General features: G+C 45.7%; 1 protein-coding gene across 2 annotated transcripts; it reads right to left on the bottom strand.

The window, feature by feature from the left end:
• Positions 1 to 2725: 2725 nt before the first annotated feature.
• LOC114023213 (probable G-protein coupled receptor 141) lies at positions 2726 to 27735 on the bottom strand. Of its 2 annotated transcripts, none has more exons than XM_027835753.1 (2): positions 27656 to 27735; positions 2726 to 3735 (listed from the first exon to the last, which is right to left on the bottom strand). In XM_027835753.1, the coding sequence occupies exon 2, from the start codon at positions 3720 to 3722 to the stop codon at positions 2790 to 2792; it is 933 nt and encodes a 310-aa protein (XP_027691554.1). In that variant the 5' UTR covers positions 3723 to 3735; positions 27656 to 27735; the 3' UTR covers positions 2726 to 2789. The 2 variants fall into 2 exon arrangements, with proteins under 2 accessions (XP_027691554.1, XP_027691553.1); XM_027835752.1 differs by lacking the exon at positions 27656 to 27735 and adding an exon at positions 21523 to 21685.

Raw genomic sequence — 27735 nt, forward strand, 5'->3', positions numbered from 1 at the left:
CTCTCCACAATGGGCTGAGTCAGCGCTGGCTAGGGCTTTGCTGCCGGGGGGCGTGGGGGGCGACGTGACCATGAGACCATGGGGTAAGTGAGGAGAGGGGCCTTAGCACCTCCAGAACACATGGTGCCCTCCAAACAGGCCTGGCTCCTTGGCCTTCTTGTTCATTCTTTTCTGTTCTAGGAGAAAGGGGTGGTGTCTCTAACCCGGGGCCACAGCGCAAGCCTCGGGGTTCTGAGTCCAGGAGTTCAGACTTGGTGCTGCACCCAGCCCAGCCCAATGGGGGCTTTGGACGTGAACTTGGTGGAGCCAGTGCTATGTAAGTACTGGGCTAAACAGGGTCTCCCAGGCAGGGTAAAGGGGGTGATGTCCCCAAAGTGCAGGGGAAGTGTTTACTGTTTGTCCCAGCTCCATCTTTGAGAAAACTGGTCATTTATAAATGCAATGCGATAGTCAGTCATTAAATGAAACTGGGATGCTAGTACTCAGGCTCCTAAAATGGGGGAATCACAGATGAGGGGCTTGAGCTGATGGCAGAGAAGGGAGACACACCCAACTGCCTCAGGGTACCAAGAACCCTAGAGGAGAGATGTAACTGGCCTACTATGTGCCTGGTGCTTCACTACCTGTCTTCCAGGAGCTCACATTTGAATGGGGGCAAGGGCACAAAGAAGCCTTGCAGATGGGTGGGAAATGGTGAGGAAGGGGCCCCACCCCTCCTGAAGTAAAGGAGATCTGGGAGGAGCTCTGCCCTATACAGTCCACCCCCTTCCGTCCAACCCGAGGGTGGGGGAGGGGCCCTGGAGGAAATCTTGTTTCTAGAGATGTTATCTAGAGATAAAGGCCAGAGAGCAGCCAGGTGGGACAGGCTGTGGTCATGGTCCATCTTCAGCTCTTTCCCATCCCACCCCTCCCTTGGGTCTGGTTTTGACTTTCTTCCTTGAATGGTTTTGTGAATCAGGATGTAAATCAATGTGGGGGGTTTGAGGGGCACCCCTTGCCTCCTGGAGGCCCTCCCCTGGACAATAGTCTCTTCTTAAGCTCAGGACCCCTACTGCAGTGCCTAAGGGTGAGTCAGGAACACAGGTAACCACCTGAGTACCGCACCTCATGTGTGTATGGCACTGGGGAGTTCCAAAGTACTTTCTTCACCAAAATGTCTGCTGAGGTAGAGTGTATGTTATTCTCCCCATTTCTACAGATGAGGAAAACTGAGGCCCAGATGCAGGGCCCAAGTCACCCAGGTGGGAAGAGTCCTGCAGACTCCATGTCCTCAGTGGCTCCCACAGGTCCCCACGCTGCCCTGCCTGCCTTCCTCCCAGTGTGGGCAGAAGGCAGGAAAAAGGACTTTTCCAGGAAGCTCCAAAGATCAGATGCCCGTCTCATGCGTTCACCCTCTCACATCTCACGAGGTTCACGGGACAAACCAGCCCGGTCATCTACGAACCAGTTCGCATCCAAGTTGTTCTCAGCTCCACAAGCGGGGACCCTGCAGCCTCGAGGCCACACGTGGCCTTCTAGGTCCTCGGGTGTGGCCTTCTGCCTGAATCCCAGTTTGATGAAGGGGATTTGTTCTGTGAAGTTTGGATTCAGTCAAAGGCCCACACTTGAGGACCGAGAGTGGCCTCGAGGCTGCAGCTTCCTCACTCCTGCTCCAGGGTGCTGTCATTTTCACGAGGGATATTGCAGAACTTAATTTTGTTTTGTGAATTTTCAATGTAAAAGAAAACATGGAAAGCTTCAAATCTCTAACCCAGGAATGAGCTATCCTGACTTCTTAGGACCACAGGGGGAAGCCAGGCTCTCGGCAGAAAGGCCACAAAGAAAGGGGGCCTCCTGGTGGAACGGCCCAAAAGGGAGTGATTGGCTTCACCTGGCTCAAGAGGAGAGAGGCCCATCATTGGGAAGGGACAATGAAGGGAGCATTGGCTTTTGGAGTCAGGAGGACCTGGGTGCAAATTCTGATTTGAGGCAAGTCACTTAACTATTCTGGGCCTCAGTTTCCTCATCTATAAAGTGAAGAAAGTTACATTTAAAAAAAATTACACATTAAGAAAACATTTTTTGAGTTTTTTTAATTTTATTTTAGACTCAAATACCAGAACATAAATTCAGAATAAAGAAAAAAAAAACACATATCAAAAACTTAAATACTGGAACTTAAATACAAGGAAGAAAAGAAAAAAAAAGCACATCTCGTGCATAGCAGAAGAGAAGAGAGGATTCAAAAGAGGTAACGATAAATCTTCATTTCAAGAAAGCCTGTATGAGAAATACTCCATGTTGTGTTGAGAGCTGTCCATCTTTTCTCCGCTTCCTTGTAAGTTTTATTTTCTCTCAGTGCACTTTTTATTCTTTTTTTGCCCTCTCCACTCCCCCCCGCCAAGGCTACAATTAAGTACAGATATATTTCTACATATATATGTATATATATATATATATACACACACATATATATACATATATACACACTTTATATAGACATATACTTTCCCTAATAAATTCTACTCCCAATCTTTATTTTTTGTTTGTGCCAATCTCTTATTTCCTGTCCCTTCTGACTCCTCCACTCCTACCTGCTGCCTTGCCCTCCTATTACTTAATCTACTCCTTCTCCAAGGATTCCTCCCCTATCCTCCCATTCCCGTAAAGGTAAACACCCTTCTCTAGCCCCCATAATCTATCCCCTCGCTTTCCCCTCTAGAGATCCCCCTCTCGTCCTCTAACATTTAACGCTTGCTCTCCCTGGGCCCCCGGAAGGTCTGAAGCCTGCTGGCAGCACCTGCGGGCAGTCAGATCTTGGCTCTGCATGGACAGCACGAGAGGCAGCTAGGGAGATCGGAGACGCTCTGCTTCAGCCAGCGGCTCCCTCCCAGGCCAAAGAGCAGCAAGTCGAAGCAGCTGACGGCAGTCACGCTCAAGAACATCTCGTTGTAGTACACGTTGGGGTGGCACGGGCCCTTGGGCGTGTGCTCTTGGAGGTAGTACAGCCTGAAGAATTGGTAGGGAAGGAAGCAGGTGAAGATGACCCCGATGAAGACGAGGTTCTTCAGCTGGGCCCAGAACTCCTGGTGGGCCAGCCGGGCGCGGGCCAGCTTCTTCCCCGTGGACACCACGATGAAGACCTGGAAGGCCAGGAGGGCAAGGGTGATGGCGATGACCACGACGGCCGCCGCGTAGTTGAGGACCTTCACGTACTTCTCCTTCAGCTCTTCCTGGAACTCAAAGCACCTGGTGTCGTTGTACTCCCCACGGGAGCCGTACTGGGTCAGCAGCGGAGGCACGATGGTGACTATCACCAGCACCCACGTGGCGGTGCTGGCGGCCACGGCGTGAAGCTTGCGGTAGAACTCCACCTTGTCCCTGCGCTTGAAGAAGATGAGGTACCTGACGACCAGGATGCCCACGTAGAACAGGAAAGTGAGGTACATGTGTATGTGCAGCATGGCGCTCACCACCTTGCAAAAGGGCAACCCAAAGTACCACTTATGCCTGACCAGGTAGACGAGACGGAAAGGAACCGTCAGCAGGAACACACTGTGCACCACCACCAGGTTGATGACCCCCGTGGTGGTCACGGACCGCGAGTTCATTTTCACCAGTATAAACAAGATGCAGAAGATGCCAGTCACCCCACCCATGAACACGGCAACATAAAGTCCTGTCAGGTGCTGAGTCCAGAAAGGATCACACAGGCTGGGCTGGGAGACGTTCTGGTTGGCCATGCCTCTGGATCACCTGGCAGAGAGAAAGCACCCAGAATGTCAGAAGACACCGAGATCCTGGCACGCTACGATCCCATGATGCACAGAGGTGGAGGAGACCGAGGGGACCAATCAGCCAAGCTTCCACCTGAGGAAGAGTCCCTGCCACAACATGCTCGGTCTCTGGGCACACGGCTCCCAGATCTCTACGCCCAGCTCAGCTTTCCTCCTCATCTCCAATCCTAAATCACCGCCAGCTGAGTGGATATCTCAAATTAGATGGTCCATACACAGTTAAGACTCAGCCGGTGCAGAACCGAGCTCATTCTCTTTTCCCTCTTTTGAACTTTCCTAGGTCTGCCAAGGGTACCACCATGCTTCCGTTCACCCACGTGATTGACATGGATTCAAAGCCTGGTTCTGCCACTTGCTACCTGCATGACTAAGTCCCTTCTCCTCACTGGACCTTACTTGTCTCATATGTAAAATGAAGGGATTGGGGAACCCTGGAGTCACATTCAACTCCTCACTGCAAGGCCCACCCCCTGCAATCCCTCCTCCACGTACCTATTCTGTTGTAAAATGTTCCTCTAAGTTTCAGAGGGCTTTGGTAGTGGTGAAGAAGCTGTCCCTGTATATTCAAGGGAGTGAGAGGACATTCCAGCCTTGGAGAGGTTGCCAACAGGCTTTGGGTAGCATAGCACTTTATATACATTTCCTCCTTTGGATCTTACCATCACCCTATGAGCAAGGTAATATATGTATTGTTCTACCCATCTTACAGATGAGGAGACCGAGGCTCAGAAAGGTTGAGTGATTGATTCACCCTTGGTCATATAATTGGTCAATATCAGAGCCAGGAGTTGAACCCAGGTCAATCCTGGAATCAGTCAATCGATAAGAGGAGAAAGGGGGAGGGGAACACACATGTATTAGGCACCATGCTAAACACTATAAATATTATTTTATTTGATCCTCATAACAATCCTGGAAGGTAAGTGCTATTATAATCCCCATTTTGCAGTTGAGGAAACTGAGGCAGAGAGGGGTTAAGTGGCTTGTGCAGGGTCATACAGCTAGTAAGTGTCTGAGGATGGATTTGGACTCCTTTTCCTGCTTCCAGGCCTGGCACTCTATCCACTGCACCACCACTAATTAATCAAGGAAGTACTAAACATCTCCTTTTGAAACAAAAAACCCCAGAGAATACTCTTCAGAATATTGAAGGATATCGCTAAGCTCGGGTGTCCAGAAGAGGGAAACTGGGCTGGTGAAACTGGACTTTAGGATCTCTACCTGAGGGAAGAGAAGACAAAGCGAGACTGTGAAGGGCAACATGGCACAGGGTCTAGACCTGCTCTGCTCAACCTCAGAGGTCAAAGGAATGGGTAGAAATTCTGAAAGAAGGATAATTTGTTTCTGTTACATGGGAAACAGTTTCTAACATCAGAACTACCTCCAAGTAGACTGGGCTGCTTCAATGGGGTGAGGTTTGGGAGGGAGAGAAGGTAAGGGGAGTGAAAATAAAATTTTGCTAACTAAAAAGAATTAATTTAAATTAAACCAAGTTCTTCCCCTAGGGCTTCAGGACTATCACCTCAGGCACCCACAACACCAAGAGCACAGGTCAGTTACTAGAACTCTCTCAATTCAATTGGACAAGCCCTTATGTGCCCTTGCTTCTTTGGGTACATGTCATCTCCCCAAACAAAATGTAAGCTGCTTGGGGGCAGGACCAGTTGTTTTTCCTTCTGCACCCTCAGTACCTGGCACACAGCAGGTGCTTAATGCATGCTGAATTGAATTGCCATTGACCCAAATAGTAATGGAAACAGGCAGTAATGCACACTGGCATCTCTAGATGCAAAAAAGAGCCTCCATGAACTAGAATGTTAGAAAAAAATCTAACAAGATGAAGTTTCATAGGGATAGATATAAAGGCAGGGGCAGTGAGCATGGGGCCTGGAGGCAGGAAGCCAGAGTCCAAATCTAGACTCAAATAATTACTAGCTGTGTGACCCTGGTCAAGTCACTTACCCTGCCTGACTCAATTTCCTAATGTGTAAAGTGGGGATAAGAGCACCTATCTCCCAGGGTTGTTGTGAGCATCAGATAATATTTGTAACATGACTGGCACATAGTTAAATGCTATATAATAGAAGTGTTAGCTATTATTACTGTTGTTGTTAGTGGGATCCTGAGCTCAAGATAGTAGAGAAACAGTTAGAAAGCAGCTTGCCTAAAGAGGACGTGAGGGGAGACACGCCCGCAGCAGAAGGCCTCAATAGAGTGACAGATGAGACAGCGGAGAGAGGCAGTGAAGGTTGGGGGGAGCCTCCCGCATTCTGCACCGGATACGCAGCTTCCAGAGGACTGTGCCAAGCTCTTACCACACATCTGAGGGGAGGGATGGGCCTGGGGAGGAGGGCAACCAAGATACTAAAGGGCCTTAAAACCATGCTAGGCATGGAGGAGAAAAGGCAGGGGAAGGGGGATGGAGTGGATGTCCTTGAAGGATGCTTGGGTGGAAGTGCCCCTAAGGACAAAATTGGGCACAATGGTGGAAGATGAAAAAACTGGTTTTAGCTGGAGGTAGGGGGAAGCTCCCTAACAAATGACTGTCCAAAAGTAAAATGAAATTCCTCAGGAAGCAGGCAGCTCCTTGCTGGGGGTCCTCAAGCCAAGGGCGAATGGACAAATGAATGAATGAACGAATGCACGCTCGCTTAGTGGCAGTGTGGAGGGCACAGATGTTCACGTACAAGTCAGACCGGATGACCTCCTTGGGCCTGTGTGTGACCATGCCTGCAGCCTTGCAGCACACTTCAGCAACTCAGACTGGGCATGACCACCACTGTCCACGCTGAGGGTGCTGGGTCCGCCTGCCCTCAGACTGCTCTGCTGATCCCGCTGGCGAGGGCTCTCCTGGCGGCCACCCCAGCGGGCACTGACAGGCGGAGGGAATCCCATGGCCATGCCGCAGGTCAGTGGTTCGGGGAAGGTCAGAGCCCAGGATTCCTGGCTCCTCTTACCTGCTCACAGCTGGGACTTTCCTTCACATGAAAACAGAACTTAGGGGCCCCAGGAGTTTCCTCTATTTGGTTTCTGTGCCTTCTTCCTTCTTTCTAACCTACAAGATCATCCAAGCAGCTCTTGTTTTGCGCAAGTGTTCCCCCCGCCCCGCCCGGCTCGTGCCAAAGACGCTGTTGGGTGTGAGCAGGGAAAGGCTTTGAAAAGGGCATCAAAGCATTCCACAGCTAGAATGGATCTCAGAGCCCAGGGAGCCTAATTTTCTCTTTTTTACAAACAACTGGAACCCGGAATGGGGAGTGGAATACGCCTTTGGGGCCCCTTCCCTTCCCTGTGAGGGTCCCATCTTGGTCTGCCCCTCCCTCCCCTGCCACCGACACACACACACGCACACACACGCACTGCGTTTTGCTCCAGACTATTCCTACACTCTTTACCAAATTAAAAATCCTTCTATTTCATTATTTCATAGTTAAGCACTCGAAGGAACCTTAGCCTTACTCTCTGAGGGCTACTATAATGATAATTCGTGAACCTATGGCTTCACGAGTGTGGAGATACCTGTGCTGACCCAGAGAGTAAGCCCTCCCTGTCTTCATGAGCTGCTGTGGCTGAGTATTTGTTACTGGTGGACAGGCTTTGGGTGATGGACCGCCCCAAGCCCACCCTGCCTTGTCCTCTGGTAACCGTCAATCCCCAGGCCCATATTTAAAGATTTTCCAGGCTGGGAGAGCACAAAAAAACACCACCTGGCCCCTCTGGCACCAGGAGGCAATAGTGCTTCCACCTTCATACCCAAGGCCTTCACCCAAAGGATGGCTCTGATGGCACCATGGCAGCCAGCCAAGGGAGGTGGCCTTTGGACACCTTCTGCTGTTCCCCCACCATCTGTCTGAGGGAGGCACAGGGTGCCATTAATGACCTTCTGGAGAAGGGTTTCCCTTGGCACCATTCTGGAAATTAGTAACAGGCATCATGGTGGAGGTGCTATGACAGGTCGCGGAGAGCCTGCTGCTCAGAGCTTGTGGGACTGACCTGTGGGCAGGCTGCTTCACCTTTTTTATTTGTTTATTCTTTTTTAGGCAACTGGGGTTAAGTGACTTGTCCAGGGTCACACAGCTAATAAGTGTCAAGTGTTTGGTCTGAGGCTGGATTTGAACTCAGGTCTTCCTGACTTCAGGGCCAGTGCTCTATCCACTGTGCCACCCAGCTGCCCCTAGGCTGCTTCACCTTTGGCCTCAGTTGATTCAACTAGAATGAGGATCCCATAAGCTCCTTCCAGATCTACGTGCTATGAGCCCCATTTTAGAGAATAACACAGGCTTTGAAAAGAGGTAGTGATCTGCCCGTGTGTGCCTATACACAGAAGCTTGGTAAGCCCCAGAATGCCTTGGAAAGTCTGCACACACCATTAGACTGCAAGGTCCTTGAAGGTAGGGACTCTCTTCTGTCTTTTGTATCTCCAGCATTTAGCATAGAGTCTGGCATACAGTAGGTGCTTAATAAATGTTAGTTATGACATAGATTTAGAGCTGCAAGGGACCTGAGAGGCCTCTCATTTTACAGGCAGGAACTAGGGTCAGTGAGATCACTGGTCACTGCAGGGGGGAGACCAGGGCCTGTGAGCAGCCAGGCCAAGGTCACCGGTCACTGTGTGGGGAGACCCATTTCTCACACCACTGTCGCTGATGGCAGACAGCCTCACCTTTGCAGGGGAGGGACGAGAAAGGATCGGCATCCAGTCGAGGAGGGGCCTTTGGGAAAGGAGACAGAGCAGAAGCGGTGCTTGGCCCCATGGGAAAAGGGAAGTGCAGTCTCAATAACTCTAGAAGATGGGGGGGGAAGGGAGAGACAGACTAATTGTGCCAAGTTAACAAAGATGAACCAGAGTGAGGGCAATGGATGTCACAGACCTTGCACGTCGAAAAATAACCTGTCTGGCAGACAAGCTAAAGACGCCCATTTTCAGATGTAGTTGTGCTGGTCACGAGAGGAGGGTGGCTGGAGAACTGGACAGACAGCTGGCTTTGGAGTCAGGAAGACCTAGGTCACTTAACCTCTGTGCCTCAATTTCCTCATCTGTGAAATGGGATTCTTCACTAGGTTTGGTGTGAAGATCAAATGAGTTAGTAATAACTGGTAATTCTATAGCACGTTAAGGTTTGCCAAACACTTAACAATCTCATTCCGTCCTCACAACAGCCCTGGGAGGTAGGATTTCTATGCTCTCTCTCAGTTTCCCCTCCCTGAGTCTGTTTCCTTATCTGTAAAAGAGGAGGGGGGAACGGGGGCAGCTCTGCCTCAGCATCCTCTGAGGTCCGTTCCAGCTGCGGATCTACGAGACCGCGTCACAAGCAAACCAAGAAAAGGCATCGGGAGCACGACCAGCCAGAAACCCCGGCTGAGACGAGGCAGAGTCGTCCGAGACTCCCCCAACCGCAGCTATGCCAATCCCAAAGCATGGAAAGCAAAGGCTTTCGTTTCTGCCTCCAGCCTAAGAACCCACGCCTTCCCTTCCGTCCCTGGAGATGCGACAACTTCTATCGGCCAAGAAGGGAAGTGAAAGGGGGGGGACAGTCGGCCAGGTGCCCTGTGCTCATTCGTAGAGTGGCTGCCCCACGGATCAGCCCAAAGCCATGGAGCTCTCAGGCTCTCGGGGCCATGCCCTGGGGCACTGTCCTCACTGCTTCCCTCCCAAGGGATCCCAGCCCCAGGACAGCATTCCTCCCGCCTTGAAGTCCAGAACCACAGCCGCTCACATCAGGAACCTCGGGGGCCATCTGCAGCTCTCACCTCACCCAGAATCCTCTCTATGTTCCCCCAACAGTGGCCATGCCCCCACCGTCCCCTGAACACCTGGCCTAGCACCCCGGGTAGGGCAGCCCGTCCCACCTGGGGAGAGTTCTGCTTAGTGCAAGGATCTCCTTAGAACACACTTTCACTTTTGTGGCTGAACTTTGCAGACACTTTTGATTCTAGGTGTTGGGCAGCCTTCTAATATCAGAAAACAGCTGCCCCACCCCCCTCCTCCTCTTCCCTTTCCCTCTCCCCTCCTTCTCTTCCACCGTCTGCCCAACGCTTTGTCCCTGCCAGGAAAGCCAGAGCCTCTGACACTGCCATCCAGTCTAAATATATCTGCAGTATGGAATGATTTGAGGAATTCAGGCCTTATTGGAAAAGACACCGAGTGTTCGGCATCATGGCAACGCGTTTAGAACCTGCAAAATTAGGTTTTGTTAAAGGCACATTTGGATCAAAACCACTCTGTATTGGTCTTGAATGCAACTGGCAGACAATGACAAAAATGACGTAAGGTCATTTGGAAATGCATCTAACTGAACTGATGTCATCTGATCCGCCTCGACGTCGTGTATGCTATTGCCATGTTTCTTAGCCCCGCTCGATGTCATCTGGCCTCTAGGAGCACGAAGCACAAACAACAATCAGTCGTGTTTCTAAATTTTTTCTCACTCGCTGAGTTTGGAGAAACTATTGTATAAGAAATGCTGATAACTTGAAAAATGATACTCAGAGAGTTACAATTCTATCACCGGAAAAATATACCCAATTAAATATTGTTATTGTTATTGTGACCCTATCTGGGGTTTTCTTGACAAAGATACTAGAGTGGTTTGCCATTCCCTTCTCCAGCTCATTTGACAGATTCGGAAACTGAAGTAAACGGGGTTAAGTGACTTGCCCAGGGTAATACTGTTAGTAAATGTCTGAGGCCAGATTTGAACTCAGGAAGATGAGTCTTCCTGCCTCTAGGTCCAGTGCTCTATCCACCGCCTAGAGGCCTAATTAAATATTTAATAGTTTTCAAACATTTTGACCACATTCCTTAATAGTTTGATTCATAATCTAACAGCATCTAGATGAAAGAGAAGTTACTTTTTCTATCCCCAAACATTAAGCTGCCTTGGTGTGATAAACAAAATCCTTTTAAGGATTTCTCTTTAATTTCTTTAAAGATTTCTTTTAACACCTCCTCCTAGTCTTCCAGGCTAAGCACTTAACAATTCTGTTCAGAATGAGAGAGGAAGAGACTTTTGGGGCAGGATTAGAGGTCAGGCCCCTGGCTAGGTTTGGGGGCTAAGAAAACCAGTCCCTACACCCCACCACCCTGGCATGATTGGCTATTCCTTCCTTACGCTGGCTAGCCGACCCAGCCCATTCAGGGCATCCACCTCAGAAGCCCTTAGACACATATCCGAGCTTGATGCACGAGCAGATGACGTCTCCTGGAAGCTTACCACAACCCTGCGGGGCCCTTCTCTCCCTTTTTCTGCAAGGGAAAGCCCCAGGACTCAAAGGACCTGCTGGGTGTCCCCCAGCTTGGGTGGGGACACGAGTCACAGACTCTTGGTGCCTGGCAGGTGCACTTAATTGTTGTTTGTCCTTCCTTCTGGAAGAGGAGCATGACATCAGGGAGGTGATGCCGTGACAGGCGAGTGAACTGGAATTAAGTCAGGGAGGGCTGTCCGAAGTCTCCAGCCTCACTCTCTCCTCCGGAGCCATCTGGGTCCAGTGGCCAGCGAGTGCACTTAAGGAATGCCTGTTGATTGATTAACTGGCCAGTGAGTCTCAGTCCCAGCAACTTGAGTGAAGGCTTCCTTCAGGCAATTCACAAATCCAAACTCCTAGATGTGATAGTTAAGACTCTCCGCCTTCTGGCCTCAGTTTCCCTTTCCACCTTTATCTTTCCTTCCTGCCCCCCTTACCTGCTTACTCTTTCCCCAAGCCCAGAGGGTCCACTTGGCCGGACCTGCCTTGACACCTTCCCATGGGGCCATAAGTCCCAGATACTTCAAGTCCCAGCTCTTAAATCCCCTTCTTGGGAAAGCTCTCCTGCTCCTGGCACCACCTCCCAGGCCCTTTTCAAGATCTCGGGGTCAGAGACTTCTGAGGTCACCACATTCACCCCCGTTTCCAGACGAGGAGCCAGCAGTCTCGGAGGTGAAAGGCTCAGACTTCAAAGCTAGCTCTTCCTCCACTGTATCTCGAGGGCCGATATTCTGGGGCTGATCAGCTCCTTTTTGGGTAGGGATTTGTATCCTTCTCTGGGGGCCCTTCTCTCTTCCTCCCCACTCTGATGAGACTCTGCACTTGGCCAGGTCAGTGCTTGGACAACACACAGTCCATCTTTGGGTGATCTTAGGCACCTCCCTGGGTTTCCTTCTTTCAAAAAGAAGTGGGCTGGACCCCACATCCTCTGAAGTCCCTTCCAGTGCCTTGTCCAGGATGCTGTGACCCTTTAGTCTCCTCTGATGCTCCACTCCAGGATGGAGGCAGCCCCGGGGTCCCACATCAGGCAACAAGCTCATCGAGGTGCCCTGAACTCCACTGTGAGGATGAGCCCACGGCCTGTCACTCAGGGACCAGCCTCCATTGCTGAAGCTGTGGTCACCTGGGGAATGTTTTCAGCCTCAGCAGCTCATCTGCTATGAGGTGGAGGACCTGGTGGGCTGTAAGATTTAGAGCTCAGAAGGACCTTGGGGTTCATCTAAGCCAGGCTGAGCACACACGTGAACAGGTGACTTCATTTAACTCTTTTCCCCTAATATCTGCTGTTTATTTCCCTCCTCTGACTCTTAAATAACAGCATTCCCAAGGCCCAAATGTTTTTTGCTCCTTCTTTTCATCTGCTGAATTTAACCCATCCTTCAAAACCAAAGTCCTATGCCCCGTCCTGTCATTTCTCCAGTTGGCTATGAACTTCCCCCTCACTGATGCAATGGCCAGGTGGTATTGTGACACAGCTCTCTACATTTCTATCTCATCCTGCTAATCTAGAAACTCGCTCTGTGTAGGTAATTAGCCACACATCCAACCTAGGGCCTCACTACATACAGGACGGACTCCACCAACGTCTGTGCGCTGCTGAAGACAGTGGAGTTCAAGTCTGGCTCCACTGAGGTGACGCTAGAGGTCCGTCTGCCTCACATCCTCTTTGCTTAAAATTGCTCCGTTGCAAAACTCTTCAGCTGCGTCTGAACAGCCGGCCCCTCTTGCACCTTCTAAAGAGAAAGAACAAAATGGATTTCCCTTTCAAGCTGGCAAGGCCCAGCCGCCACCTGTTTGCTTCCAGAAAGAGGTCCTTAAACAATACTCGGTGGGGTTGTCATTAAGTGTGGGGTCTCCCAGAATTGCACAATTAAATTTCCACCAAGTTCAGGATAACAAAAGCAAACACAAATCCAACAGTCCCTCCCCTCAAGTATCTTACATTCTAACATGGGGATCAAAAACTAAATACAAAAGAGACAGAGAAATTTTTGGGGGAGGAACATTAGCTTCCAATAGGACTGGGTTTCCTAACCTGGGGTCCTTGAACTGATGGGTGTTATTGTTGTTTTAATATTCTGATAACTGAAATGGAAGATAATTGGCTTCCTTTGTGACACTATGTATTTTATTTTCTGCATTTAAAAACTATCATCAGAAGAGGCTTCGCCAGACTGTCTAAAGGTCCAGGACACACACACAAGTGGTTGAGAAGCCCTGAGATAGGAAGTATCACTTGAGTTGAGACTGGGAGGGAGGGAGGGAGTTCCAACAAGTGGAGATCATGATGAGGCATAGGCCCCAGAGCCAGAAAGGACGCTGGAGATCATCTAGTCCAACCCCTTCATTGAACAAAGGAGGAAACTGAGACTCAGAATCACGAAGGGATGCCCAAGGGCAAAGTAGGCTGTGGCTAGCAGAGACAGGCTATGATGTTAACAAGGGAGATAGCAAGCGCAAAAACATGGTGGCTGGAAATGGCATATTGTGGATAGATACTACCAAATAAGCTGGTTATGGCTGGAATTACAAGTACATAGAGAATAACATGTAATAAGCCTGGAAAGGTCAGCTGGTGCCAGACTGTGAAAGGACAGTCACACAAGGCACAGAAACCAAACCTGCTCACTCAATGAGCATTTACTATGTGCCAGACACTATACTAAACGCTGAGAATTCAAATACAAGCAAAATGAAGCTTATACTTTAGGGGAAGGAGCAGAAAAACAAAGGAAATCGATCTAATACTAGGTTAGATAGGGGACCCTGGGGAATGTGAGAACCTGGAATGCCAACATACTATCCTGTTGTCCCTGAGGGGCCCAAAAGAGAAAGGAAAATGATGAGGCCAGAATGTATGTCCTGCCCAGCAAAAATAATAGGCAGAAGAGAAAAAAAAATAATCTTTGATAGCAAGCTTCACCAAAGAAACAACAGAGTTTCAAAGAAACAACCAAAGAAACAGCAGACTGGGAAGTGAAGGATAATCTAGAAGAAAAGCAAAAAACAATAATGAAGAAAATATGCTTATTATGCAATTAAAACATACTGACCTCAATGAAAGACATGCACACAAAAACCTAAGGATCATAGGTCTCCCGGAAGACAAAAAAAATCTTAATACCATAGTGAAGGAAATAATAGAAGAAAACTGTCCAGAATTTGTGACCACATAAAACGAAATATTAATGAAAAGAATTCATGGATCACCTCCAGAAAAAACCCAAAGCTGCAAACTTCAAGGCACACAGTAGTTAAATTTAACAATTCAATTCAGAAACAACTACTTCTGAAGCAATCAGGAAAAAGAAGTTCAAATACAACTAACACAAGACAACTTTGCACCCACCAGAAAACAAAGAAGAGAATGGAATGTGTTCTAGAGGGTGAAGCAGCTCAGGATAGTCCAGGGTGAACTACTCTGCAAATCTGAGCTTAACTTTGCATGAAAATAATACATTCAATAGAAAAAAATTCGAAATATTTTTAGAAAGAAAATCAGCAATTAAGAGAGTCTTTGCTTCTCACAAGGCCCGAGTAACAGAAATGCAAGGGTAGTGAATACAGCAGCCAAGGGCAGCAACAACAGAGTAACAACGAGCCCGGTGAGAAACTTCTTTCTGGCTCTAACTGTAACCAAAGAGGCCAGGATGAAGTCAGAAGTCGGGGGAGACGACGGTAGAGAAGAGGCCTGCAACATTGTAGCCAGAGCCTGGCCAACACTTCCTACAGACGAATCCATGGTTTTGTGGCACTACATTATAACCTGGGAGGTTACATGAAAGGAGGTGAATAGTGCAGAGTAATAAAGAAGAGTGTGTGATGTACCCAGGTCAAATGGAGGGCTAGTAATGAAGGGAAGGTGAGCGCTGTGCTCTCATGAAGAGAAGATCCTACAAGGGAGTGAGAGAGAGAGGAAGGAGGAGTAAAAAAAAGGAGAAAGAGGACTAGCTTTGGTGGCCAGAGGGGTTTCCTCTACTGAATGCTCCTATGAGTAGAGAGAGAGATTCTGTAAAGAGAGATTAGGACCTCGTGCTGGGTGTGACGTAGGCAATTTGGTGCTTGAAAAGTCTACTTGTCCTACCTCAGGAGGGGGGAAAGACGCAATTCCTGGCGACAATTGGCACAGGGGGGAGTGAGAGAGCATGGACCCTAGGAGGAGAATGAGGCAAATGGGGAACTAAGGTAACCAGGGGGAGGGTACTGATCTGCAGTGGGCTGTATAATCAAAGACATTTGGGAGAGGGGTCCTAACACGGGGCAGTGTCCTCTCTCTCTGATATCCTCAGTAACTGGCATTATTCTGAGAGTGAAGGACAATGAAAAAGGGGAATCCATAGGGCAAGCTCTATAAGATAGTCCCAGAAACCACCTATGGGGAGAGCCTAAAATGTATACCTTACAATCTTTAATTAAATGAGGAATAGAGAAATAGATAATTATAGGGATCATGACTATAAGAATGGAGGTCTAGAGCAGAAAGGATGAAAAATGAAGAGGGAGAAATCCCTTTTGGAAAAAAAAAGAAAGTTTAAAAAATTAATGGATAGGATTAGTTGAAGAGAAGGAGAGGAAGGGGGAATTTACTTGACTAACTCAGAGGAAAGAAAGTGGTGAAGGAAGAAATATATAACCAGACAAAAGCAAGAGAGAAAAAGGAACTAATAAGCAAAATCCCAAAGGGAAAAGGGTAACAAATGAGAGAAGGGAATTGGTGGAGGGGAAGAGAACCAGTGGGAATAAAGCCGTCATCAAAAAGATTAACATCAAGTAACTGAAGACACATAGCTTACAACAGTAGAGAGAAAAAAAATCATAACTTGAAAAAACCCCAACATTAGAGACAGATGGAGGAAAACATAAACCTAACTCATAACTTTAAATGTGAACGGATTAAGCAATCCAATCAAATGAAAAAGAGGGCCAGATTAGATTGAGAAAACAAAACCCCACAATCTGTTGTTTACAAGAAACATCTGAAAGACAAAGACATAAGCAAAATAAAACTCAAGGAATGGAAAAAATTTACTAGACATCAATTGAATAAAAAAAAAGTAAGTGCTACAATCAGGCTATCTGACAAAGTAAAAACAAATATTCAAAAAACAGAAAGGGAGAAAGAAACAAGGAAACTATATCATGCTGAAAGGAACCATAAACAACACACCAACATTAGCAATATTTCTATGTTCCAAATGCTTTAGCATCCAAATTACCTAAGCTACAAGAAGACATAGACAGTAACACAATAGTGACAGTAGACTCCAAGTTTAATAGAAATATGAGAAAGAGAGAGAGAGAGAATGTGGAATTGAACATATTGCTGAAGAAACTAGAATTAGAAGACTTATGGTGTTTTCTAAATAGGGGCAACAAAAGAATATACATATTTCTCGGCACCACATGGAACTTTTGCAAAAATTGACCACATACTCGAGCACAGAGATATTGCAAATGAATGTAAAAAGGCAGAAATGGTTAATATATCCTTTATAGACTATAATACAATACAAATATTAATTGGTCCAGGGATCACAAAAAAAAAAAAATACAGACTCAAATAGAAACTTAACAATTAAATCCTAAATAATTAGAAGTTTAAAAAACAAATCACAGAAATAATAATTATGTAAAAGAAAATGAAATTGATGAAACAATACACCAAAATTTCTAGGATACAATTAAAGCAGTCCTCAGGGAAAAATCGTATCCTTATAAACATAGATTAACAAAATGGAAATGAAATTAATGAACTGAATATGCATTTTAAAAAGTTGGAAAGCTAACAAATAACCCAATCCCAGAAAAGGAAATAGATCTGGTTGCAAAGGAACTATAAAAAAAATTGTTTTCCTTATGAATTCATAGGAGAATTCTATGAAACTTTGAAAGAATAGTTAAAACTCATATTTCATAAATTATTCTCAAAAATTCAGAAAGTATTTTGCCAGAATCCTTTTATAGGATAAATGAAGTCCTAATACCGAAACCAGGGAAAGATAAAACACAGAAAGAAAACTATAGGTCAATATCATTTATGAACACTGGTTCAAAAATTTTAAACAAAATTCCATCAAATGGATTACTGTGATTTATCCAAGAAATCATTCATTATGACCAAGGGGAATTTATGCTAGAGATGAACGGTACAACATTAGAAAAATAATCTACAAACTCAAAACATCCAAAACCACATGATTATCTTAATACAGAAAAAGCCTTTGAAAAAGTACAACACTCTTTTATGCTAAAAACTACAAAGTACAGGCATAAAGGGACCTTTTTTTAAAGCAATCATCATATACAATGGGGACACACTAGAACCTTTTCCAGTAAAAACAGGTAAAACAAGGATACTCATTCTTCCCACTATGATTTGATACGGTTCTAGAAATGTTGGCAATGGCAATAATTCAATTCAATAAACATTTATTAAGTGCCTACTAAGTGCCAGCCATTGTGCTAAGCACTAGGGATATAAAAAGAGGCAAAAGACAGTCCTTGCACTCAAGGGCTTACAATCTAATGGGGGAGACAATGTGCAAACAAACATATAGAAAGCAAGCTATACGCTGGAAAAATAGAAGGAATTAAAAGAGAAAGCACTGAAATTAAGAGGGGTTAGGGAAGGCTTCCTGTAGAAGGTGGGATTTTAGATGGGACTTAAAGGAAGCCAGGAAGGTCAGTAGTCTGAGCAAAGCAGGGAAAGCAAAAAGACAACAGAAAGATATTAAAGGCAAAAAGGTATGTAAAGAGGAGACAAAACTATGCTTATTTGTATCCTTAGCACTTAGCACTGGATGGTGCAGTGGACAGAGCACAGAGCTCCGAGTCAGGGAGACCTGAGTCAAATCTGGCCTCAGACACCTCCTAGCATGTGGCATAATTAACCTCTGGACAAGACATCCTCAAAATCTCTGGGTTGTCATGAGGATTAAATGAGAGAACCTATGTAAAGAGATTTGCCAACCATAAAATGCTAGCTATTGTCACTAAAATTACTATATAATCAGTGCCATTGGAAAGTAGTGGTTATCTCAGAATGGCAATAAATGTCTATTGACAGAACTCACTGTTACCTTGGGGAACAAAGAGGAGAAGCAATAAAGAATTATATATTAAGAACCTACTATGTGCCTGGCCTGGTGGATACAAGAAGAAAGAATGAAACAATGTCTATGTGCAACACACTTACATTCTTTTTAATGATAATACAGGCTTGATCTAGGGTCACTTAGACTTAACTTCTCTAAGTGGAAATTCATAAATCAGTCAGCAATGCCTTGGTCCATGAGGTGGTCACTCAGTCAAAGTAAGGACAAAGAAATCCATCTTACAGATGAGCAAACTGAGGCTTAGGGAAGTTAGTTCTAGCCCTGGCTCTCTGCTCTTACTTTGAAAGGCAATCTGGGGCCAGGCACTAGATTTTCTTCACTGATGATTCCATGTTTCAGTTAGCTGGTTCTGTTTTAAAAAGGGTCACTCAAACATTTGTCGACCACTTTTGTACCACAGCTCTTTGAGGTGGAGAGGCAGGTTTAGGTTGGACATACGGAAGTGACACCCTAGAAATGGGAGCTGCCCAAAGTGCCCCAGCCCACAAAAGACCTTCAACTGAAGGCCAGATAGTAGGGCTGTTGAGAATACTGAGGCAGGGGTTCTAAAGGTAGTACAAGACGGCTTGTGATTTCCTTTCCAAGCCTAATATTCTGTTATCTGATACATATGGCACAGATAGGCTTAACCCCATTTTATTGATGAAGAAATGGAGGCTTAGAGAATTAAGTGAATACATTCTTGACCTCAAATCTGGCTTCTTTTCCTTTCTGTCTTCCTAAAAGTCTATTCAAAGCATCATAGATTTAGGGCTAAGAGGCCTAAAAAGGCCATTGAGTCCAAAACCAAAAAATTATAAAGGAAGAAACTGAAACAGACACCCTGAAAATTAGAATGGACCAATAGAAGCCAATGAGTCCATGAGATAACAAGACATATTGAAACAAAGTCAAAACACTTGGAAAATAGAAGAAAATGTAAATCATAGTAAAAACAACTGATCTGAAAAACATGTCTAGAAGAGATACTTCATAAGAATCATTGGACTATTGGAAAGCCATGACCAAAAAAAAAAAAAAAAAAAGCCTTGACCATTATATTTCAAGAAATCTTATAAGAAAACTACTCAGATCTCTAAGAATCAGAGAACCATGTGAAAGAAAAAGAATTCCTCATTCTCCTGCTGAAATAAACCCCCAAGTGAAATATCCGGGAACATCATAACCAGACTGCAGAGCTTCCAAGTCAAAGGGAAAAATGGTGACAAATAGTCAGGAAGGAAGAGCGAAAGGCCCAGGGACATAGTCAGGATCTCATAAGATTAAGCAGCTACTCACTTTAAGAGAGCTTGAAATGATAAAACAATGACAATAATAATAAATAACATTTTTACAGCACTTTAAAATTTTCCAAGTGTTTACCACATTATCCCATTTTTCCCACAACAACTCTGGGAGGTGGGTGCTATTATTATACCCATTTTATAGTTGAGAATACTGAGGCAGGCAGCGGTTAAGTGACTTGCCCAAGGTAACACAGCTGGCAAGTGTCTGAAGCCAAATTTGAACTCGGGTAGTCTTGACTTGAGGTTGACTGCTCTAGCCAATGTACCACCTAGTCATCCCCCCAGAAAGCAAAGACTGTAGACATACATCAAAGAATAACCTACCCAGAAAAACTGAGTATAATCCTACAAGGGGGAAAAGGACTTTCCAAAGGACTTCCAAGCATTCCTGATGAAAAGACCAGAGATGCACAGACACTTTGATGTACAAACCCAGGAGCAGAGAGACAGAGGGAATAGTCATAAGGGATTAACCGAGAATAAACTGCTTTCATTCTAATGTGGGGAGATAATACACGTGTCCCTTTGCTTTATCATCATCAGGGATGTGAAGGACTATAAGAAGATAGGTATTTTGATGATCTTGGAAGAAGGAAAGGGAGGAAAAGAAGAACACATTTGGCAAGGGGAGGGAGAAGAATGACGGAAAATATCTTCCATAACCAGGGCGAGCAAGTAAAAGTCTACATAAATAAGGAGAAAGATGGGGAGTGGTGATGCCTGAAGCTCACCCTCATCAAAGGAAGGAAGAATGCACGCCCACCAAGCTCCACCCACACACCCACCTGTGCACACCCACAGAACTGGGCACAGAAATACCTTTCACCCAATAGGAAAACAGGATGGGAAAGGGAGAAATTAGAGGGTGGGTAGATTAAGGGAGGGATCAATCCTAAACAAAACAAACTGGATTTAAAAATATTTACAGCAGCTATTTTTGAGGCAGCAAATAAGTGGAAACTGGGGGAGGGTGCCCATCAACTGGGGGATGGCTGAACAAGTCGTGGTTTATGATTGGGATGGAATACTATTATGTTATAAGAAAGGACAAGGGGGATGCTGTCAGAAAAACCTAGAAAGACTTAGACGAACTGACGCAAAGCGAAATGAGCAGAAGGAGGATGACGACAACATCACAAAGACGAGCAATCTTGAAAGACCTGGGATTTCCGATTAGGATAACTTCAGGAGACTGAGGATGAAACACACTGCTCACCTCTAGAGAGAGACATGGGCTCAGAGCAGACTGAGACCATTTTTGGATGTGGCCAATAGAAGAATTTCTTTGTTTGACTCTGTGTATTTTTTAACAAGAGTGTCGTTTTTCTTTCTTCCCTAACGTGGGGGTGACAGGGTGAGAAGAGGGAACAAAGACAGACATTTTTTATAGAAAAAATTTTTAAAGGAGCCCATGAACTAAAAATAATTCCCTCAACAATATTGCCAAATAAGTGGTCAATCAATTGTTTGATGAAGGGGAACCCACGACCTCCAAAAGCATTCAAGCCTATGACACCTCTGGAGAGCCTCAATTTTTAGCAAGTCTGCCCTGGTATAAAACCTAAATTTGCCCCTTCACACACACACACTCTCTCTCTCTCTCTCTCACACACACACACACACACACACACACACACACACCCTCCAACCCCCCCACCCCACTGGGGCCAAACCAAGCCAATCTAATCTTTCTTTCCCCCACCCCAGAGGACTTCAGTACCTGAGCATAGCCATCCAGCCCCACCCCACCCCTTTCCTTTCTCTAAATACAACCACAAAGTTAATTCCCTTAGTCACTTATAAAGTAAAAGGTAGATGACCTCCAAGGTACTTATTCCTAAAATCTTCTGATCCAAGATATTCTCTAAGTTCTAAGCCTGCTTCCACATAAGACACTGGACTTTGAAACCTCTTTAAAACACTCCATCTTAGCATTCAAACAGGAAAATTATGCCTCAAGTGAAGCCTTTGAAAACCTAGGAAAGCCTCATTTTCCCAGCTGGTCACTGGCCAAATGATGGAGAGAGATCAGCACCGTCAGGGGATTCTCCATATCCATGCCTGCTGGAACCTCCCTTTGCCTCTGCTGTCCCCCTGACTTACCCTAGAGACCTGGCTGCCCGTCCAGAGGAAGGATGGAGTGAAGGGCTCCAGCCCCTTTACGCTGCAGATCCCATGTCCCTACAAACCATTCATTTCTGTGCTGGTCTAGCCAAGCATCTACATGGTCTGTGCACCACTCGAGAGTGGTGGACAGACCTGGACCAAGTCAAACCCCAGCTGCCTGAGGAAAAAAGGAAGCTGCCATTCGCTAGTTCCTGAATACTCTGAGAGAACCACAGGCCCTCCCCGGCCCCTCCACCTTCATTCTCACTCACAGACCACAACGTGACCAGATGGTGTTGCAAAACTGGATGGAGGGAGCGTCATGACATGAGCCCTGCTTCAGCCTTCTGGGAAGATGACAAACTGAGTCAAGGACCAAAGCCACCTCAATGCTAACGGTTTGGTGTAGACAGGCCAATGAGGAGACCACCACGCACCTCCTCTTTTTGTTAGGGAGGGGGAATACATACCTATATAATAAATATTATATAGCTATGTATATTATATATATATATACACATAAAGCAATGAAACATAACTGAGCTCTGTGTAATTATTCAAATCCCACATAAAATCCCACCTTCTACAGGAAGCCTTCCCCAGCCCCTCTTAATTCCAGGGCTTTCCTTCTGTCAATTTTTTCCTATCTATCCTGTATATAGATGATTTTGTATGTATTTGCTTGCATGTTGTCTCTCCCATTATATTATGAGCTCCTTGAGGGCAGGGACTGCCTTTTGCCTCTTTTTGTATCCCCAGAACTTAGCTTAGGTCCTGGCACATAGTAGGCACTCAATAAATGTTTATCAAATGAGTGAATAAATTATAACTAAACTTGAAGTTGAAGAGTCAAGAAAACACACCTCTCTCTTACAAAGGTGGGGTACCACCAGTGAGCTTTATTGCATGCACTATAATAATAATAGCTAACATTTATATAGTACTTACTATATGCCAGTCATTGTGCTAAGTGCTTTCCAATTATTATCTCATTTGATCCTCACAATAACTCTGGTAGATAGATGCTATTATTATCCCCATATTATAGATGAGGAAACTGAGGCAGAGGTTAAGTGATTTGTCCACGGTCACACAGCTAATAAGTGTCTAAAGCTAGACTTGAACTCAGGTCTTCCTGACTCTAGGCCCAGCACTCCATCTACTGCTTCAGCTGGCTGGTTTTGCTGGGCTGCCTTCCTTTTTCTTCTAAAATCACTGTGACAAGGGAGAGGGCACCAGTGAAGGATTTATTTGTAAACAAATATGATGTAAAAGCAAAAAGCATCACTAACTTTTTTTTTCATTTGAAAAGTAGATGTTGTGACATTCAGCTGTATCTTCCTACTGAGTTCTGTCCTTATCACATGGCATTCTTCCCCAGACTAGGGAGTCCCCCCTGTAATCTGCAGAATTTAGTTGTGTAGCATCTTCCCAATAAGGGTAAGGAGAGGTAAGGAGGAAGCTGGGAGAAGTCAGACTTCTCAGTGAGCAGATCCCAGATGTGAGCTCTACGTATTTCTTTCCTGCACACTCTGGGAGGTAGCCTGGGGGTCCTTCATGAAAAATCCACAGCCAATATGCCAAGCCAAACTCATTTCTAAGGCTATGTCCAGCTGGCCTTCTCTGGTCACTGACTCCCTAAAGGGGCGCCAGAGATCACTAAGTACTGTGTGGTGCTTTATTTCCAATACAGGTTAGACTGCACACAAGGATCCCAAGGGTTAGCCCGGGAGATTTCTTGTTTTGAACAACAAGGACAGTGTACAGGACTCCTTGTTCTTAGATTGTTCTCAATACACCCAGGATAATGAAACAGAGGGACAGACTTTGGCCTGGGAACAGTCCAACCTAACAGCTCAGCATTCCTCATTTAAAATGCATGGCCTCAATTATAGAAAAAAAAATGCAACCACAGTTTTCAGGTAAATACTCAACTTTCCTCCACCATTTAATGCAGGGTCTAGGAAGGTCAAACATCACAAGTGTTTTGCTGTAGGCACTGTCTCCTTCATGTTGATTTTTTAATTTGACTCTTCCTTAACTCTGCAGAGTTAAGAGAACTGCCTTGGAGGTGGAGACAGAAACAGCCCAGAAGTGACTGGGCCAGTGTGGTCTTTGGACTAATTTGTGTCTGAGAGTTTGGTTGATTGTTCCTGTCTCCTTAAGACAAAGTCTCAAGGCTGGTCCTGGGCTCTTTTCCTCTTCCTCTATACCATTTCACTTGGTGATCAGCTCCCAAGATTTCCAGTGGCATCTCTATGCCGATGACTCCCAGATCTACTCCTCCAGCCCTAATGTCTCTCTGTAGCAGCAGCCTCCATCCCCATCTGCCTGGGGCCATCTCAAATGGGATGTCCTGTGTATTTCACACAGTTGAACTCATAGGTTATTTCCCCCAAAACACCCTCCCTTTTCAATAACTTCCCTATTCCTCACTCAAGGGACCACCATCCCCCGCAGTCACATAGGCTCACAACCCCCCAGCCTCAACTCCACCTCTCACTGCCTGTGTCCAAGCTGTGGTCAAGTCCTGTCCATTTTACCTTCTCTCCTGACACGACCACCACCCTGGTGTAAAGGCTTCATCACTGCACCTGGACCAGAGCCTCGGCTGGGTCTCCTTGCCTCAAGGTTCTCCTCACCTCACTCAGTGGTCAGACTAATCTTTCTAAAGCACAAGTCTGATCATGTAATATACACCTCCATCCTCACTCAACTCCATGGCTCCCTATTACTCCCAGGATCAAATAAAAACTCCTCCTTTTGGTACTGAAAGCCCTTCCCTGCCTTTCTGGTCCTCTTACACCCCTCCAAATATCCTACAATCCAGTAACACTGGATTTATATGGGGAGACGATGTAATGTGGAGAGCAAAGCCCAACCTGAATTGTGAAGGACCAACTGAAGAAACTTCCCCTGGGTCAGAGAACTGGGAGGCGGGGTGGGAAGACGACCTGAGAAGGAGTATCTTTGGCCTGTTACACATAAGACTTGGGATTAAACTCGGTTCCTCTGGCCCCAAAGGGAAGAACTACAGCAAGGTGTGAAAGTTACAAAGACTCAGTTAGTCTTGGTTTCAGTTTGCTTTCTCAAAAAGTGAAGATAGCTCATTTGTTTCAGGCTCATCTGAGGTCTTCAGAGATTGGGTGTGTTATGGAGAGATTATCTGTGGCTCCAAGTTGGGTGAAGTGACTGCTGCAGCACCTTCCAACTCTGAGATTCTGTGACTTTGTGTTCCCCAAACTCTTGAATAGCTTGAAGACATTAGATGTGGACTCAGAAACTGTCCACATCCACACAGGATCAAAAAGGTCCTTTTCAACAAGCATTCATTAAACGCCCACCTGGCACTGGACTGGGTGACACAAAAACCCAGAATGAAACAATCCCTGCTCTCAGAGAGCTTACAATCAACCAGAGAAAACACAAAATAAATACAAGGTCATTAAGAGAGGTTGGCCATCAACAGTTGGAAGAGGAGAGCCAGGAAAGACTCCATGGAGGAGGTCTGACTCCCATGGAGGGGAGGAGAGGAGGGACAGCATTCCAGCCCTAAGAGAGGCCAGAGACGGCGGATTCTGTGTGTGAGGAAGAGAGAGAAAACCAGTTTGACTGAATCAAAGATGGTAGGAAGGAGAATGATTTATCAGCAGAGGCCAGGCCGCAAAGGAAGGGCTTTAAATGTCCAGCAACAAGAAAGCAATAAAAAAAATATTCAACTACGCATCCCTGGTAACCCAGACATACCACTACTAGGCCTATGCCCCAAAGTGATCAAAGGAAGAAATGGTGTACAAAATGTATGTACAAAAATATTTATAGTAGCTCCTTTTTGTGCTGGTAAAGAATTGGAATATGGTAGAACAAGTATATGAAAGTAATGTTATGGGACAGATATCTCCTCTTGAGATCATGTGGCCTTTCGATGCTGCTAAAAAAAATCTACCACAACTCAGGTATTATAGAATTGGAAACCTAGGTTTTTTATGCTTAAACTGGGTTCAGGAGGCAGAAAAATGACCCTGAACCAAGACTGGAGTTTCTGACAAGGCTTTATAGAGAAAATTCCATCAGAGACTGAGAAATATTTTTTAAAAATATATAACCATCTTCATGGCTTCTTAAGCCATACATAATGGTCACACAGGCCTAGTCAGACATTCATTATCTCATGCTTCCTTCAATTAAACTTGAATTAAGTTAGAACAAATTAGTAAACAGACTGTTATAGATTTAAACACCGAGTTTGCAAAAGCCTACATTTGCAAAACTATCAGGCTACATTTTAAAGAAGTCACAAAGGGTTAATTGAGGGGAAGAGATTTTTACATGTCACAAAGATAATCAAAGGTTCACTGTCATGGAAATTCTCCAACAAATAAAATCTTTTGGGAGGTTTTAAAAGATGCTGAAATTCTTCCTTCTCTCTCTCATTTGGTTTCTTGTCACAAGTATGTCAAAGGCTTCCCTTGATACTACCATTCCATGAATCAGGTTTTAGCCAGGTGAGGTTAATATTATCAGGAAATAGGATTCGGTTAGCCAAATGTTCCAGGAGGAATGGCTAAATAAAATTGAATAGAAGGAAAATGAAAACTTAGCATTACAGATGGATTACTATTGTGCCTTAAGAAATGATTCAAGGGAGAGTTTCAGAGAAACCTGTGAAGACTTGTGTCAACTGAGTGACGTGACCAGCCCCAGGAGCACCATCTGCCTCTTCGAACACTCTAGGGGCTTTAAGAAGTGCCTTACTGCTGCACCCTCCAGACCCCAGGGCCCTGTCATAGGAACTGTTGTGCACCCCAAGGATCCCTGGGCCTTGCTATCTGGCTGCAACAGGCCTCTTTTATAGCCATCTTCTCTGCCAGCTGGAGGGGGAATTCCTTGAGAACAGGGACTGTGTTGTTTTGTTTTATTTTATTTCCAACAGTAGTAAGTGTTGAATAAATGCCTTTTCATTCGTTCCTTCGGCTTGAAGACCTCTGTTTTCTCCTGTCTTGAAGAGGGGCCCACTTTTTTCCCATTCTCATTCAGGTGAGCTTGGCAAGCAGGTTCAGAGGATCTGAGACTTCCTGTTTCAAAGGAAGCATTTTCTCTCTCAACGCACCCTAGAAAGCCAGGTCCAGTAGAGCACAGGTAAAGCTACTGTTACTGTTCTTCCCTCTCTTCCTGGAGAGATCTGCCCTGCAAGGCACATCCCGAACTCTCCCTAGTGTTTTGAGTGTATAAACACATCCTCTCCGGACTGTAAATCTTAGCCCTGCTCATCTTCCTCATGTGAATAAATCTTCTTGACTAAGATGTGATTGCCAAAGTTAAAGCTTCTCATGCAAAGCAATTATCTGATTGAGCTGGTTCCACTGGTGATGCACAGAGCCGTGCAACTGTCTTTTAGTCTAAGTTTCGTTGCCTACGTGTTTAAAAACATTTTGGGAGATTGAAGACACTTCCCAGAGCTAGTCAAGGCCACTCCTTTTGTGTGTTTTATTGATGCTTTTCTTCAACATCACTCCCAATGACACCCTGAACCCAACCTCCATCAACAACACCTTCCTTTGTAACAAACTAGAAATAAAATTAACCAATACTTTGAGCCCTCCTGCCCATTCTCATGCTGCACCCCTCGTCCAACACCCTCTGTTGAGAGGGCAACAGGCTGCATGCTTTGGCCTCTGCAATCCAGCTCGCTCTGACAGTTGGGCCAACATGCGAGCTGAAGAAACAAGAGCACGAATGTCTCGGTGTTTCAGAGCTGTGAGGGATGAGCGAAGTCGGCTCAAGGGTGAAGGAAAAGGAGGACAAACGACCTGAAATTAACGTGGCCATCTGCTTGTTGAGCCCCAGCGCATCCTGCCATCTAAGCGGCAGACGTCCTGCTCTGTCTGACCTTCCTCCCCCTTCGCACCCTGACTTTGTAAGCAGTTGTTAAAAGAAGGTTGGAGAACTCTGTATCTGGACAAAACAGGCAGAATTCTGTTATCCCTAGACAGATCCTTTAGAATAGATTGTGCACCCCACTTACTGACCAATCAGGAGTAGGGGGAGCGTAGATAAGGGAAGGGGTGCGGGGTCTCAAAACTGTATGTAATCTTTGTGTTCTGTAACGTGCACGTGCTCCTTCACTTACTATTCTGGGTGTCCTGGAGCCTGCGCCCTTTTTCGAGAAAAAGCAAGTAAACTTCCTCTGTTTTTCTAAGACAGTCTCAG

The sequence above is a fragment of the Vombatus ursinus genome, unplaced genomic scaffold (genome assembly GCF_900497805.2).
Source record: "Vombatus ursinus unplaced genomic scaffold, bare-nosed wombat genome assembly UNPS02014817.1, whole genome shotgun sequence".
NCBI classification, from domain to species: Eukaryota; Metazoa; Chordata; class Mammalia; order Diprotodontia; family Vombatidae; genus Vombatus; species Vombatus ursinus.

Coding starts and splice junctions, on each gene's coding strand:
- LOC114023213 (XM_027835753.1), bottom strand. CDS start 3,722: ATGGCCAACCAGAACGTCTCCCAGCCCAGCCTGTGTGATCCTTTCTGG.